Raw genomic sequence first — 16,977 nt, forward strand, 5'->3', positions numbered from 1 at the left:
AGGGTTCAGACTTCAGGGAAGTAGAAGTCTAACATGAGGTGATTGTTACTCACAAGTCATGTGACTGGTGTGTGTGTGTGTTTGTGTATGTGTGTTTATGTGTTAATATGTTTGTGTAATAAAGATAAAAAGAAAGTTTGAAGGAGTCGTCCGGTTTCCTGGAAGCAAAGCTTTTTCCCTTTTGAGAAAGTTTAAAAAAGGAGAACATACACACGTGATGACTAAATGCTTTTGAATCTTGACCCTGATACCTTGAAACCCATATTCACAAGTTTTAAGAGAAGATTAATCTGAAAATAGAGCAATGTCCCAATTTAGGAGCTGCAGCTTTCAGAGGCCACAGCCTTTGAACTCTGCAGCCCCTGAATGGGACATAGCTTACATTTCTACAACCGGATCTGAGTCTCTCATCTCCCCCTGTCTTCTAATCACCTAATGTATCTCACACCCACGAAGGTATCATTATTATCTCAATCACTCTCATGCGAGTGAGACCTGTAAAAAGTTTGACTTCAGGACAGCTTATTGCTTGATTTGTATTAATGTGCATAAAGAAGCCAAGAAAAGATGAAAAAATCTCCGAAAGGCAGCACATGACAGATTAGCCAATCGTATAATGTGTCATAAAACGTTAGATTTTTAGGATCAAACTGTTCTCGCCTGGTTGGTTTGGCGAACAGTGTTCTGTAGGGTCCACCAGGGAGAGAAGCTGAAATAGGTTAGGACGTTTCCTGTGAAGTTATGTCTGGAGACATCGGTCTTATGTTTGACTGTGAGGGACACCAGTGCTTTTCTCTGCTGTCCGAAATGTCTGTTGCAGTCTGTTCCAGAATTTCAGACTTAGAGTTTTGTCAGTTCAAAAGTCGCTAATTAAGAGCCAAACTAACAACATTACATGACAACAATGCCCCACACTTTGAGCTGGATACAAGCCTGAACTTGAACAGCGCCCCCATTCAATGTAATCCCCGTGTGCACGTTCTTATATTAACCACTTTTGCGCGTGGCCGAGATAAGTGACAGGTAGTCGGTTTTTAGTTGGTTGATGATCGATAAGAGGTAAGTTCGTTTTCTGTTATCACATTAAAGTAGAGGATCAGTTCAGAATTCCGTACTGACATCAGCTTTCCTTGCTTCTCCGTTTACAGTGTAGCTGCCTTTGGTACGCCAAATTATTAGTAACGTAAACGAAATTAGCTAACATTAGCCAACATTTGAAAAAAAACAATGCTATAATGCTAGCGTAGCAAAATGCCCGCGGAGTACTTATAACAGCTAGCTAACTAATGTTACATTGGAAACCACTTTTAATGTTAATTACATTTGATTAGTTGAACTATGGAAACTTTAGCCATTTTATAGGTAATGGTAAGTTAAGGCGACGTGTGCAAATTGCCTACTTTACTAACGTTGGCGTTCAACATTATTATTTTTTTTTTTTACAAGCTATTGACCTTAGCTAACGCTAACGTTAGCTAAATCCCAGTCAATGCTACATTGAGGGAAATCATTAAGCTGACCATGAATTGACAAGAAGTTTAGCTTTGTTTAAGAAAATTACAGGGTGAACCTAAATGCAACGTTATTGGAGAAAAATGCACACTGTTTAACCTACGTTGTTCTGTAACTAAGTAACTTAATGGCCCATTTTAAAACCCTAGCTAACGCTAGATATATTTTTGCAGAGCCCGTCATTTAGCTAGCTAGCTAACGCCAAGTAAACTTATAACGTTAAATAGAGAAAAATCGTGTTAATATTTGTTTTCTTTAAACAACCCTGTCAAATGTGGTATTTTGAAATAATGTGTTCTTTGTTTATCTTTAAAATGGAACCCTGTGACTTAATGCCAATATGAGTTTGTGAAGATAAACCCACCAGTTAACTTAGCTAGCTAGCTAACGCTAGGCTATAGCAAGTGTGTGTCGATTCATTTCCGATTTAATTGTGTTTAGGGTTTGGGTCCGTCATGCACTTCTACGTTGCTTTTTCTAAGAAGACTTAAAAAAAATGATGAAGATAATTTAATATTTACATCACTTTTATTTTATCTCCAATCATTGACTATTAAAACATGTTTTGTTGCTGTTTTCCAATGATGTTCTGGAGGTAGTAAACTGATGATCTAATGTATGTGTTTTATTCTGTTTTCAACAGACATGGATGAAAAAAAGCATTCAACAACAAACCCAATTTTCAATAGGCTTAATCCAGCCAAACATTTCACACCTCTGTCCATATATTCAAGAATGATCACTTGTGAGGAAAAGGACAATCTTGATCACCAGACAAAGCTCTCAAAACCATTTATTAATTTAAAAATTGAATTGGTAAACAATAGAGCCGAAAAAAGAAAATTGGAGGATGACAGTTATCAGACTCCAGCAAAGAGTGCCTTTAGCCCAAAGGATGTGTCCCCAGACCTCGGGTGTTTCATGGACTACAGCAGCTCCCCTGCAACACAGGACTCAGTGTCGGCCTTTGCCATCTCTATGTCTGCATTGTTAGACAAGACACAAGCTATTAAGAGTGAAATAAAAGAAAATGTGAATTCTCAGCTAGGCTCCGAGCAAGTTGAATGCTGTTCCTCAACACACCCAGGGGGTAGTAAGGGGACTGCAGCACACAGTTTGAAGCGTGAGAAAGATCTTGCGGCTGCCTTTGACTGTGATGTTGAGGCCATCTTGTGCCTCAATCCCTTGTGCACTGCTGTAGGATTTTCTCAAAATAAGCCAGTCTTAACTGTGGCAAATGGACAAGAGTTGGATAGAGGAGATGGACAAGTGGGGGAAGGAAAAGAGGAGCTTAAGAAAGAAATGCAACTAAATGTAAATGATGTAAAAGAGGATAAGGGATATTTTTCCATGTCCTACATAAAGGACCTTAAAATGGGAAAGAACCCCTCTCAGTCAGTACACTGTCAGGTGCATCGAGGTACCTCAAGCTCCCTGCTAAGGTTAGGTGAGGTTGAGACTCCAGAAAAGGGGTACCTGCGTGTTATATCCAAGAAGGGGGACTATTCTGAATGTTCATCTAAACCAGGTTGTCCTAAACAAGCTGCGCAGTCGGGAGAGAAAGGTTCTTTCACAGTTAGGGATTTGTGTCCTATTCTAAATGGGCCAATGTTGAAGTCTGATAACTGTCCTGTAGAGGCTTTAGAAGGTGATGTTGATGAGGCATGGCATATTGGTTCCCCCATATTTGAATCATCCATGGTTCAAGCCACACCTGTTGGAGCGGAAACCACTCTGGACACTTCTTATGAGACCACATTACCACTCCAAGTTCAGGTAAGCAGAGTTTCCAATGATGTGGTACTATACACATGCGGTCGTGTTTGTTTATATGTCACTTGCTCGTTTTGTACAATATTCTGCCACTTGTGTTTTCAAGGTGAAATCGGTTGTGGTAGCTCTTGGTCAGCACACCTCCAGCAGTAAAACAGCAGCAACTTCTCTGCCAGAGCAAACTGGTAACCCCACCAAGCTGAGCCAAGATGAGAACCGAGGTTCCACGTCTGCCAAATGTGTCAGTGCCAGGAGTCAAAGGTACTGTAGTAGCCTCTGCCACCTCTAGGGAGAGCTGTAGGACCATAGAAAACACAATGTGGAAGGGCAACTGTGTTCGTCCTTAAAAATACTTTATTTTTACCCGTCTGTGCCATAGGGATGACAGAAGTCAAATATAGATTTTTTTTTTCCATTGTAACAAAAAAAAAATATATATATAAACTACTGAATTCTGAAATTACTAATGGTATGTTTATTTTTTATAAATGTGGTGGCAAATCCCGCCCGTTACAACTACAAATGAGACAAACATGCAAGTTGTATTGCAGTTAATCAGCTTTTGTTTTATTGGCGCAAGTCTGTTTTGGGTTGTTCCACAGACATAAAATCGATTGTATTCTATGCTATGGGGAAATGCAAGGTTAGCGATAGCAAAAAAGAAGGAAAAAAAAAAATAGGGCTTGGTTAAAGCCAGTTCCTAACAGCTCATTTGAAGCCTACTGCTTCTAATGCAAAAAAGCAATTAAACTGGGAACGTTGTGTGTAGGGCCAACGGAGTGTCATGCAAAAAAAGTAAGAAACCTTTAACTGCTGTGAAGGCTCTCCAGCAAACGCCAGCCATCACCTAGTTCTGACAATTATCTGTTGGTTCCAGCCTCGGCCCCAGCACTACCTCCACACTGCCTATGCCAGACCCACACAGCAGCTCCACAACTCCCATAAAGGGCCTCCGTGTCGCTCTTAGATCGGAGCAAACACAAAGAGCGGAGGTGCTGTGACCCTTACACATTGACTAGACTATAATGCGAATGAGGAAATTGGGAAATGCACATATAATAATATAAATGCACGCACATATACACTTAGCACATGTACACACACACACACACACACACACACACACACACACACACGCGGACAAATGGCAATTGCCGGGTGCTGGGCTGATGGTGGCTGGTTGGAAAATTTTTACATCACCCAACCTTACAGCTAGTTAATTCTTGTTAATTTTTGGTCTGATAACCCATTCAGATGTAATTTGAATACTAAAAAAGAAAGGAATACAATTTTTAACTTGTATTTTAGAGGAAGATAGCTCTACTGTGTCATTGTTAAGGATGTCAATGTTTATCTGATTATTGGTTAATTACCTGTAATTATTTAACTGGGGCCCATTGTGTAGATCTGTTGTAGTATCCTGTTGTCCCACTATGTGGAGACTTTAACATTTTAATAAGATTGAGTTACAGGTGTTTTGGTTACCACTTGAAAGGGATGCACAAACTGTAAAACTGAGACAGTTGTTTTGTAGAACTCTGAATCAGAAAGTTATGAAACTTCCACAGTTTTTGTTTGGTGGTTAAACTATCTGAGGCTCAGACTTATGCTTTACTAGCATCTTGAACAGAAGCCTGCTGCTCAGTTATTACAAGCTGAGAGCTGAGTGTTAGACAGCATCACTTTGATTACGCTCTTCTTACAAAATCAACACAAAAGTGATTAACTGTGTAAGCGACAATTTCCTGCTCTGAGTATAAATGCATTTTAGTGATGGCAGGAAATGGAGGAGGACAGTTGAAGTGAAAGCACAGTATTGTTCATCCCTGTGACATCTGACCAGCTGAGCAGCAGTTTTAAGTAGCTTGGCTAATGCAAGCTATGGTTAACATAAAGATGAGGTCTGCAGATCATTTTATATAAAACCAGTGAGACTGATGTCAGTTGTGTTGAAATTGGGGTAACCTGTTTTACAGTTATACATTTATGTATTCAATAACATTACGGGTTATTTACTGTTGAAGGCTATTGAAATTTGGAATAAAAGTAATTATTTGTTGGATATGTCCAACACAGCTAGCCTAATCGAATGAAGCTGGAAGTTTGTGGAGCTGTTTGCTGTGGGCTACTCTTACTGAAGAGCTGAAAGGCAAATTCTGTGCTGTTATGGGTGTTTCATCAAAGGTATTCATATTTTTTTAAGGTTCCTTTTTTTTTTTACAGTATTAAAGAGGGGCCGGGACCCTGATTATTCAAATACCAATAATACATGGTCGAATATTCGGGTCCAAAATAATGACATATTATATCAAGTATTTTTGTATAGAGATTCTGTCTTTTTCAGGCCGGTGATCTTTGACAGGGAGGTGGACTGGGAGCGTGAGAAACGGCTCTATGTCCATTCCGTAACCAGACATATGAAAGAGCATCGAGGCGCCAATCCAGGTATGACCCTGAGCACTACCAGAAACACCAGACAACCACAATACACCACCTGTCGTGTTCATTTTTAAGTGTGGCTACATAAAAGCATACTTGTGTTTCCTGAAGATGTCATGACTGAGCTGCTGACCCTGATGACTCATGTGGCCGACCAGGCATCAGGCACAGATGGTCGACAATGGCAACATCCCTCAGATCTCACATGCAGGTACGTCGTTCTCACTGGCTTTCTTCATATTTATGAAGAGGTGTGGATTTAAGAGTCTTTTAGCAGACTTGTTCAGCCAACATAAAATACAGATCTGTGGCTTTTTTCTTTTTTCTTTTTCTTCTTTAGGAACTACCAAAGACGGTTTGGAAACCAAATGCCTAAAATTACCCTCCATGAATGGCATGCCAGGAATGATAAAACACACAAGCGCTTTGCCAAGGTCCCAAAAATATTTGAAAGGAGCCAGCTCTTCTGAATTAGGAGTTGTTGCAACCTTCAACTTCAACGTGCTAAATCGAATGTTTTACCATGTACCACGGCACTTCATATTCATGTTCGTACTGTTCTTCTTTCCTTGTTAAATATGTGGTGTTTATTATTGTTAGTTAAAGTGCTGCGCTGTATTTTTGTTTGACTATGCATGTCCCCTTATAGGAAATTTAATGCATGTTTTAAGTTTTTTTTAATTTAATAGAAATTATGCAAATGAGCAAGCATCGTAAATGTGTCACCTTTTTTCACTGTATTTGATACTCTGCCTGTTTTAATGTGTACGTTTTGTAGTTCTGCTGTTTGTTGTATTTGCTGTTGTGCCGACTTCAAAGGTATTCTCTATTCATGTTTACTCTGGATAGGATTAGGACAGTCCAGGCCTGTATTGCCACATTTCATATCTGTTCCTGTTGAGTTCTTCCTCTTGGACCCATGAAAGCCTCACATCTGTTTCTGAAAATGCTTATTTAGTTATGCAACAAATTTGGCAGGCATATTGGTTAACATTATATTAAGTATACTGTTATATTGTCCACCCTTGTACAACCTGTCAAGCCTAGTGTTTGATTAGAGTTTGAAAAACGCTGTATATTTGTCTGCTTTAATAGAGAGTCAACTTTACACCATCCAAGTGCTGTGTACAGGCTGACAGCCGTGACCCGGTTGAGCCCAAATACAGGGAACTAATCAGCATGGCTCCCATTCATTAAATAATGCAAGCTGTTAAAGTACTCCTGTCTGTACAGATAGTGGGGCAGCCCGTCCCTGGCGAGCCATCCAGAAGGCAGAGGTATGTGTCAGTAAAGGTATTTTGACACGTGCTGTGCAGACTGCAGGGCATGTGTGCTTCAAAAGAGCCGCAGCGCACCTCTACACCTTTTCCAACTATGTTTTGCCCCTCTAGAGTCTTGAGCAGAATCTCAGCAGTGAAGAAACTGTTTCTGTTATCTGACATGCCTTACAGTTCTCTGGCTGTGTTGGGTTTTGTCAAAACACTGCACTGCTCAAAACAAAAAGACAGCTGCAAATCCCACTTCCTTTATTTGACCCAACAATTGCTCTTGTATTGGTAAATGTTTACCAGATGCACCTAATCTAATTCGGGACTTGGCTAAGATCCAAGTGATTTGTTGCGTTTTGCTATTTAAGTCTTTGATTTCAAAGTCATTACAAATTCAGGCACGTTTTCTTACACAAGCTGCTGACTCGACAGTAAATGTTGCCTGAAATCATATTGTTCTGTGAATTTTTCATAAGGATTAATGTCCTTCTCCATTCCTATCCAGTAACCGTAAGATGATTGCTTTATGTGCTTTTATTTGATGGAGAAAACTGACAGTTGAAGCCAGAGCTTCGCTTCCTTGGTTCTGTTAAAGTTTTCTTTAGAAAGAAATTGAGTAACGTGACTTCTTTTTTTTGTACAGAAATGTTATGACAGTCTCATTTTTAGGTTTAAATGTTACTTCTTAATGTCACAGTTCACAATTAAGATCAGACAGTCTTTGGTTGAAAACATTAGATATTTTTCCTTTTATTGAAGCATACACCATGTTCTTCATAACTGAAGTTGTGTAACCTTGTGCATAATAGTTAAACCATGCTAGCCCTCGTTAAGCAATGACTCCTGTACACATTATTCAAAGAATGTAAACATGATAGCACTAATAAAGCAGTGCATTTTCTAAACCATGCTTCTTTGTGGATGTCATTACTATATTTAAAGAACTTATAATGACATAGTCCAACTTCCCTGTAATATCACAATGATGCATTCCAGTCATGTTTGTAGTTTAATACAAAATACGTGTGTGTAAGATGCAATGTAGTCCTTTACTGCTACCAAGCATAATGTGTTTTCCAGACATTGTGTCATACACACAGTAGCATGAGAACACATCACTGAAAAAAATGCTCAGTGTGTTGCTAGGAGAGTGGTTTGCCACCCCGGGGCTCAAGTGGAATGTTGGAGTTCTTACAGTCATCACCATAAGATGTAAGCGATTAAGGATCTGTGGTTGACCGGTGCATTGTTAAACCTGTTTTAACCAGAAACAAATGGTGGCTGTATCCAGTTTGTTTCATATAAGTTGGGACAGTAAAGGTCCATTTATGACTGACCGAGCAAACTGCACTTAACACCACCAGGTGTGAAATGTGTGGACTCTAATTAGAGACCCAGATGTCTCCCTTCGAATTCACCCAACATGTCCGAGACCTCTGTAGTTGTCAAATTATATTCCACAGCTGTTGACCATCGAGCCGAGGCTGCTGGATTATGGATAAGAAGGTGCAGAACATATTTCCCGAAATGTCACACTATTTTTTAACAGTGAAGTTGGACAACAACCATAGCTCTGCATTTATATCAATCAAGGAATACAGTATTTACACTGGCAACATAGAGCAGTGTACTATAAAACTCCGTTTTTAGTATTTACTTTTTTATTTAGTTGTCAAGTCAATTTTATTTATATAGCCCAATATCACAATTTTGCCAATACAGCATAAGACACCGTTCTACCATAGACCCTCGATTTGGATAAGGAAAAATTATTCCAGATTCCAGCAACAGAAGAGGAAATAAAAAAAAAATGCCCACAGGGAATGTGGTTTAGAAATATGTTTTTGGCAGACCTAAGGCATGGCCCTGCTACTGGATGCCTATCGATTGGAGAGCCAGCACCTACGGGTGCATGGTTCCTGGGGAAAAATAGATTCAACCTTCAGCTGCAGAATTTTCAGTGAAGTGCTGATAACCAGGTAATGCAGCAGAACGTCTTTTGTAGGTTTGACCAAGTTTGTCTTGCTAACAGCTTAACATCTGTCTTAATCACTTTGACGGGACGCATTCCTTTTCTCTTTCCCCACTTAGTGACTGTACTCGAAACCTGCTCTTGCATCTGACGGGAATCAGAGCTCATTTGAGGAGCGCAATCTTGAGCTTAGTGGAAGGAGAGGGAGCCAAGGAGTGATAAAAGCCTGCCATTGCATTAGTAACCATTCTACCCACTCCACTCAACCTCATCCTTCCTTGCTCTTTCTTAACCATCTTTTCTGTCTCTCACTACCACCACACTCGAGGCTATGGGTGTTGTGTTCTGTTGTGTGTGTGAGATGGATTTCCAGGTGCTAAAAGGCTCTCAACTATTTATGTTTGGATGATTATTTAAAGTATTTGGCGCTTTTCATCATGTTCCTCATCAAAAAGAGTTTTTTTTTCTTATTCCACATAAACAGCGCAATGACATGATGTAATAGAAATACATACCAGTAGAGGAGTGCTATGAAAAAGACTTTAACAACATTAGTGTATTAACAAAATAAATCACCAGTAGCAGTATCCTATTACATTAGGATTCTATACATTTTCCACATTAGTCATATTTCAAGGCTCTCTAAGCTGATGCCACCAAACCAGAATAAAATCTAAAATGTATTTACACATTCACTGTCAACCAGATTTTAAATCTTTCCTCAGCTCGGTTTACACGTCATCTGTAATGTTTCCTTTTGCGTTGCACACACACACAGTTACATATTACGTGAAAGCTAATGAATATGGCTCAAATGTGAGATACAGGGCTTTTCCATCTTATTAGATAAATCATAAGATACAATTATTTTTAAGGCAGAACTACTGAGTTTGAATCAGCCCTAACACACTATTTGCTTTCTTCAGACAAGTTCCCTTGTACAGTATACAATGCACAGTGCCGTATGGCAACAGTTGATCACTTATCGCTATTCTCAGTCTCCTCAACATGGAGTCTCAACGCAAATGTTCACTCTGATTTGTGAAAAAGTCTTGATAGAAGCCCTTCTGTCTTGGTGACATCTGTCCAGGATGTCATAAAGAAGTCAACATGAAGAATGTTGGGCCCATAAAAAGTTTTTTTTTCCATCTCTTAATCAGAAACATAAATTTTTACAACAGCGCTGAAAGACTTGTCTCTGAAAGTTCAGGAGAGGGATTAATTCCCTCAATATTTGCAGTTTGTTTGTCTGTCTGAACGTTGCATGCCGGGAGGTCAAGTTTTGGACGAACAGGCTACAGAGTTTGAGTCCTTGCTTCCGTGCTTATTGCTGATATAAGGGATCTCTTCAGTGTCTCCGTAGAAACCACTTCTCCATAGACATCCATAGAGTCCAGTCCCTTAATTAGATGAATGTGCTCCATAATGCTTTGAAACTCATCACCCTCAAATAGAAAGACACAAGGGAATACTAAAGGGCTCATCCTGGTTGTGGAAAGTAACATTTCAGAAATCTATAATAGAAGCATAAAAGAAATTAGACGACAAACACAAATGTGATCATAAAGGATACCACGGCTGGCCTGGTTACATACTTCACTGTATACATGTGATCAGAGATGCCGTTCAATATTAGTGAATTACTTTTGCTTTTTCTGACAAATTGGGTGATTCAGTTCCAGTGGTGAGCCGAGTCATCCCTCTAAAGCTGCAATGGCGTCATCACAGTACATCTAAGAAATGGCTCCTAAATTTGCCAGGTGGAGTCTGGATTCCCTGAGGGGGGCGGGGGGGAGGGGGACAGAAGAGAGGAATGAGAAGCCAAAATGTAAACATTTCCCACAGGAGTTTCCTTGCCTGAGGGAGGATCTAAAAAAAAAAAAGGATAACAGGACTTCTCTGGTGGCAGCTTTTTAAAAGTAAAATAAGTAAAACTGCAATACACATGAATGATCTACAGTGTCTACCTTCAATTCAGAGAGTGTATAAAACATTATGAAGAAAATAAGGTGTGGAAGATTAAAGTACAGGAGACGATTTCGACAAAGTGGATGCATCTCAGAGCCACCCAGTAATTGGAAATGTCCAGGTTTGTGGTTGTTTATAGTGCACTGAAAGACGGTGAGAAGAAACAGGTGACAGAGAGAGAAAATGAAAAGTTCATCTTTTTTGGTCCCTGGGGTTGGTTTTTCTCCACCACCGGAGCCATTTGGCCCTAATCTCTGCAGCCCCATGGTACAGTAGTTATTGAGCACGGAGCAGCCTCTGAACTCTCGCCGCAGTCACTCTGCTGCGGACTCTGCCCTCAGACCTGCTCCGGCCAGGTCGTGCCTGACCCCCAGAGGCAGGCCCCGTGCCAAAGGAGAGCGAGCGCTGCCGAGGGGGCCCACAGTTGTAGCCTCATCCTGACGAGCAGATGGGCCTATACAAGGGGCCTTCTTGCTTGTGAGAACACAAAGTCTTTTAGATAAAGAGAAGATGTTCTGGCAGTCACACCTCAATGATGTTGACAGATGGCATTCTATTGTTGTTGTTGTTGTTCTTGGGGAACTGAGGGAGAAAAGAGGAAGATGACAGGTATGAGAAGGCTGAAGGACCCACAGGAATCATACAATAAGCGTCTTCAATGAGCATGAGGATGCCTCTGTGCTCATGTCCTAAAGCAAGCGAGTTAAAGGATAACAATTTATTTTGCCTTGTGTTCTGCAGTGGTTTGAGGGCAGGAAATGGATATGGTATAGGGCTCTGTGCGTTTGTCAAAAAAAATGAACTTATTAGAAGCCATGACTAGTGTTTTTTTTATTTTTTTTATTTGAAGGTTGCAAAGTCATGCACACAATGGGGGCATGTTAAAGCAGTGTTCAGCTTGAAGCTGAAGCTGAGTTTCGGATGATACTATGATTGTGCATGTCAGTGGAAAAAGTCTAGAAGTGGCCAGGGACCATTCACCTGCCCGGCGCCGCTGTGGGGGAGGCACCCGGAGGGGGGTGGGGAGGAGGAGGGGGGTGGGTTATACCTTACTGCGCAACAGCCCCCCTGTCGGATGTTCAGGAGTGCTGCACTCGGAGGAGTTTTTGGCTTTGTCCTTGTTGTTGTTGGGCTCGTTGTCTTTGATGATGTCGTACTGGCGACAGAAGAGAGCGATCACACCTGGGAGGAGAGGCAGAGTGTCTTCATGATCAGCTGGCCGGTTAAACCCAACTGAATGCTCCTGCTTTTATACGTTTTCTGTTGTTTTGACAAGTTGTGTGTGAAGCTGTGTGATCCTGCTTTAATGAACAGTTTTGGCCTCACCTGCCCACATGATAAGTACCACCACGATGATGATGAGCTCCCCCGCCCTCAGCTGGGTGGACTGGCCCACTTCTTCCATCGTCACTTCGTCTGAAGGAGTCAAGGGGCAACACATTTAACTGACCATCAGTGAATGTGGGTTGTGATTGACTAAAATGTACAATTATGTATGATAAATGAAACATGAATGAAACATGAAACATGAAATGAAAGGTTTTCCTGGTTTCCTTATGTTATGATGCTTGTTGACCTTTACCCTGTTGTGCACAAGTTATGGACATCAGTTCTTTTTCAGGACAACCTGGGCTGTAAGGATATGTACGCTGCATGGACGTCACATTAATGTAGGAATTGTTACATGACTATGAAGACAAAAGAAAAAACTAAACAGAAATTTAATATCACAGAAATGTATTATAATCACACAGAGAACAATAATGGCTTGGACTTAAGCTTTTGAAAACTGTTCTCCCATGTCTTGGCAATCAGGGGAAACAGAAATAAACACTGTAACTAACACAAAAAAACCCCTGAAATAAATCTGAAAAAAACTGAAATGTTAGTTGTGCCATCACCAATGTATTTGCTGTGAGACATCAGGAGGCTAATCACACACAAACACACACACACACACACACACACACACACACACACACACAGCCCTGCTGCTTGTATCAGATGAGGGTTATGTATTGTTGAGGGAGCTGCCCTTTCTCCTGACTCATTTCCCTGTCAATAAATCATATAGTACGAGGACGGACTAATTCATAACTGCAGTTTGTGTCAATTCAATTAGTCTACAAATAAAAGTCACATAAAATATGTAAACCCAAGCAAACCTATTCATCCATACTCAATATCCCCTGGGCCTTACAATACTATGTAAATGCGCAAATGAATCTATGCATTATTTATCACATGTAAGCTGTTATATCATTATTTCAGCTCATTTGTTTCGAGTTTGGGATAAAGAATATGTTGCAGCCGTAGGTTGCAGTAAGTCTTTGAGATTGCTGCTGCCGTAAAACGCCAAAGAAGAAGAAGATTATCAGAAAGACAGCCTGGGATTGGTGACCCACTCTTAGCCTAGTCAATTCAGGAACTCTAACCTTTACTGTCAGATAAAGATGACTAAATAATAATCGTTCAGTTGTAGATATATCGTTCTGGAGTTATTGTGGGAAGTTTTTAAAAAGACAGTGAAGTTCTGGCCGGATAACAATGCACCTGGAAGATCAAACAGCCCTCCGGATGTTAGCCTTCAGGCTAAGAACGACGCTTGTTAAAGCGATGCGGAGATATGACGTTATAGGAGATTACGTAACGGGATGAATGCATTCATCCTTGTGGATTTGTTGTGCAAAGACACTGTAGTTCCAGGCTGGATGAAGAAACTTCTTTAAAGGCCCACGATCGCATGGAAGCCCACGGGGAAACGGCGCTTTTCTCTTCTAATAAAACAAAAGTAAGTCGGCACTGTATGACCTGGAGATATTGCCATAAAAGGTGGTTAACGGCAACTTTTTATAAATCAAATTGTCTCCTGATATTGCCAACATTATAACATAATTGGCGTCGTCTGTGTCAGGTGGCCTTGACCTAAAGGGGATAACAACCCCACAGAGTGGGCTGTCGTACCGTTTCTCCTCCATCGCAGCTAGCCCGTGTGGGCTGCTCCGCAGTGATCTGGTAGTGTTTAAAGTGTCGAGGTGTTGTTTGGAAGACGAAGAGCTAATTGGCTTTGAACTGCAACATTATTCAACATAGCAAAATAGTTTCCTATACGATCAGGATTTACACTGAGTCTGATGACACTTCAATCACCCGAGCTTGGAGGCAAACTGTGTAACACGAATTGCAAGGTTGCTCCATCACAGAGCGAGCACACGTCCTGTGCAACAACTTTGCATCAACCATCTCCTCTGAGGTGAAACGGTTGACAGATCAGGGTGCTGTGATCAGAGACGAGCTTTGGAATGGGAATGACTTCAGATTTTTTGACACTGCGGATATTACATTCAGATATCAAATCTATTTCTTACTCATAGAGCAATTAAGGGACTGTACCACATTGTGTGTGTGTGTGTGGGTGGGGTGGGGGGGTGGGGGTTAGCTGATTGCATGATTGAACTTTATCTCACCTCACATTTTGATTTTACTTCAGCATTCCCCTGAGACTTACCAGCTAAGAGGGCCTATATGATATTTTTTTAGAAACACAGAATACCTTGTCATACATTTGACAATTGCTAATTCCACTTCTTATATACACACTGGTGGCCATTGTAAAACAATTATTTCCATGAAAGGTATAATATGAAGTGTTATTGTAAAAAGACAATGTATAGACCAATTCAATAACAATCCCTCTCAATCATCACTTATGACCCACTAGAAGTGTGTGGCCGTGTGTATATTTTTGAATGATAGGGGAGGAAATAGAAGATTCAGTCCTCCTCCAATGTCCCAGTCTGCACACTGGGACATTACTATCTCTGCAAACTTAAATATTATGCTATTAATGCAGTTAATTGTTTTATAGACAGGCTCACAAACTACTTCACAGTCATATGTGTTAATGGGATCATAAACTTTGTCACTGCACCTGCTAAATATCTGATCACACAACCATAAGTACTGTGTGTCTTGGATATCTGCAAACAGCACGCTTCTTTAACTTTGATTGTGTGTTCAGTGTTGTAGGGGCTACTCTTAACAACTTGCTTGTTGGCATAATGTGATCGGTTCTTTAACTTTCAACCATTTTTGAGTTACTGCATTTGCTTCTTCTTTATAATTACGAGCCAATGCAGAGAGAATGAAAATTTCACTTTTTTTTGGTTTCCCAATTCTCGCCGTTTTCTGGCGGCACCCCGGTAGGGCACCTTACCTCCATCGATATGGATTTCAATCATCCTATTCTGCTGTTGCTGAGAGGATAACATTCCTCTTTCTGTCTTTGCTTTCTGAGTTCTCAGTGCACATGTACTATGCTGTTCAGTCATTGTCTCCAGCTAGGGTTTCATTGACTTACTCTTTTATTTTTAGACCGTTGCTGTTCAAGGTCTACATTCTAGGGATCTGAAACTTCCTCAAACACTACATTTCAGGGTCGGTGTCCCCGTTTCACAGCCGTCTCATTCACTGAATGTTCTGTGAATCAAGGGCTTTTACCCATTCTGATCTCAATCTAGACTCTTTACATCCATAAGGAATACCGCCACTTGTCAGCGTCTCCTGGCGTCGCCATTATGTCTTAAATTGTGTAGCAAAGTAATTGGCAGGGATTTGAAGCACACGGCGGTTTAAGGCAGCACTAAATTAAGTGATGATTTTCAAAAGACTGACTCCATAAACGAGCAGGCATCCCACAGCCAGACACTTGCAGGTGCAGCTATAGAGATGTATTTTGAGTGATCACTAATGGGACTGATTCTGTGAGCACCCGATGGAGTCAGAAGATCACAGAGAGGCCGAACATGAAGAGAGCAGTTAAGGTTTCATCTAGGCCACTGGTGATCTTTCGTACTAGCGCGATGGAGAGACAAAGCAATGGGAACAAGTTAATTGCGGCACTCAGGATCAATTTTTTCCCCGCTTCAATTAAATTCCATCATATTTAAAAGTATGACCATCAGAAGAAATATCAAAGAGATAAGGCAGTGTTATCTCATTTCTTGCAGCAGTCGATGCCTGAAGGTTTCTATCGAACAAAGCAACACACTGTAGTAACCTCTTGTGTTATGAGTGTTGTTGAAGTCAGAGGCTTGATCTGAAGTTCAGCGTAGCGTAGAGAGCGCTCCTATCCTTTCATTAGATGCAGCGGGTGACATTTGAAGGGGCCTGTGTGGCAGGAACCCCATGCTCCAGTAGCTTTTAGCAACAAGCAATTCTGCTGATCGATTGGCCTCTGTTGCCCAGTATTAACTAATCAAAGCACAACATCCCGGGGCGCCTGACACTGTTGCCAGCCGGCTTCTCTGGGGCTAACTGGTCAGCTGCAACATCTCTGATGCACGCTGACCATTTGCTCAACAAGGTTTTATGAATAAACAGCTTTAAAGTTCACATTACTTTTGAGTTTTAAGTGCACAACTTCAGACAAGAGCATACTAATGCTGCATCTCCACTGCATGGCCCGGCTCTACTCTACTCGACTCGCTCTTTTTTGCTTTTCCGTTACCAAAAGTTGTGGATAGTACTTTTTTGGTACGACCTTGGTTGATGTTCCAAGCAAGCTGAGCTGGTACTAGAAGGGGGAGTTAAAACACTGCAGACCACTGATCAGAGAGAATCATCACTTGCGGGACATAAGACATTTTGCCCAAATCAGCCATTTTTAAACAGACATTTTTTGTATTCATTTTTTTTGTATTCACAGTTTAATAAATGGCAGCCTGCATAACTACGGCGTACAATACGTACACTAGTGCCTTACAACTGACAAAGTGCAGACGTTGTTGCAGATGAAAGGATCCAGCGAGTGTCACATTGACGATGATGTCACACAGTGTCACATGGCATTACTGTGGCAATCAGCTGAGAATCAACACTACCCTTAATTTCCATGTTCGTGTGTATATCCGGGCGCCCAATCATATATATATATATATATATATATATATATATACATATATATAAATATATATATATATATATATACTCACCGGCCACTTTATTAGGTACACCTGTCCAACTGCTCGTTAACACTTAATTTCT

The 16,977-nt window shown here is 40.8% G+C and overlaps 2 protein-coding genes across 4 annotated transcripts in view; one reads left to right on the top strand and one right to left on the bottom strand.

The window, feature by feature from the left end:
* The first annotated feature begins 829 nt into the window (after positions 1 to 829).
* On the top strand, positions 830 to 6,311 carry LOC117935568. Its single transcript, XM_034857796.1, has 6 exons — positions 830 to 1,059; positions 2,156 to 3,288; positions 3,392 to 3,546; positions 5,630 to 5,730; positions 5,836 to 5,935; positions 6,065 to 6,311. The coding sequence occupies exons 2-6, from the start codon at positions 2,158 to 2,160 to the stop codon at positions 6,192 to 6,194; spliced, it is 1,617 nt and encodes a 538-aa protein (XP_034713687.1). The 5' UTR covers positions 830 to 1,059; positions 2,156 to 2,157; the 3' UTR covers positions 6,195 to 6,311.
* A 3,179-nt stretch (positions 6,312 to 9,490) lies between these two features.
* fndc5a (fibronectin type III domain containing 5a) overlaps positions 9,491 to 16,977 on the bottom strand; it is a 31,221-nt gene continuing 23,734 nt past the window's right edge. Inside the window, exons 4-7 of one of the 3 annotated variants that reach the window (XR_004654786.1) lie at positions 12,259 to 12,348; positions 11,981 to 12,114; positions 10,932 to 11,514; positions 9,491 to 10,740 (exon numbers count right to left, since the gene is read on the bottom strand). Coding sequence is in view for 1 of the 3 variants with exons in the window: in XM_034857802.1 (XP_034713693.1) it covers positions 11,455 to 11,514; positions 11,981 to 12,114; positions 12,259 to 12,348 (284 nt within the window). In the remaining 2 variants the exon portion in view is untranslated. Of the gene's footprint in view, positions 11,515 to 11,913; positions 12,115 to 12,258; positions 12,349 to 16,977 lie in introns of all 3 variants that reach the window. The other 2 variants (XR_004654787.1, XM_034857802.1) reach the window with 2 other exon arrangements.

Source organism: Etheostoma cragini, chromosome 20 (genome assembly GCF_013103735.1).
Source record: "Etheostoma cragini isolate CJK2018 chromosome 20, CSU_Ecrag_1.0, whole genome shotgun sequence".
Classification (NCBI taxonomy): Eukaryota; Metazoa; Chordata; class Actinopteri; order Perciformes; family Percidae; genus Etheostoma; species Etheostoma cragini.

What these genes read in the sequence shown, in the direction of transcription:
- LOC117935568 (XM_034857796.1), top strand. Translation starts at nt 2,158, where the DNA reads ATGGATGAAAAAAAGCATTCAACAACAAACCCAATTTTCAATAGGCTT. An exon ending in CATTACCACTCCAAGTTCAG is followed by an intron (nt 3,289 to 3,391) that starts GTAAGCAGAGTT and finishes TGTGTTTTCAAG; the next exon opens with GTGAAATCGGTTGTGGTAGC. An exon ending in GCATCGAGGCGCCAATCCAG is followed by an intron (nt 5,731 to 5,835) that starts GTATGACCCTGA and finishes TGTTTCCTGAAG; the next exon opens with ATGTCATGACTGAGCTGCTG.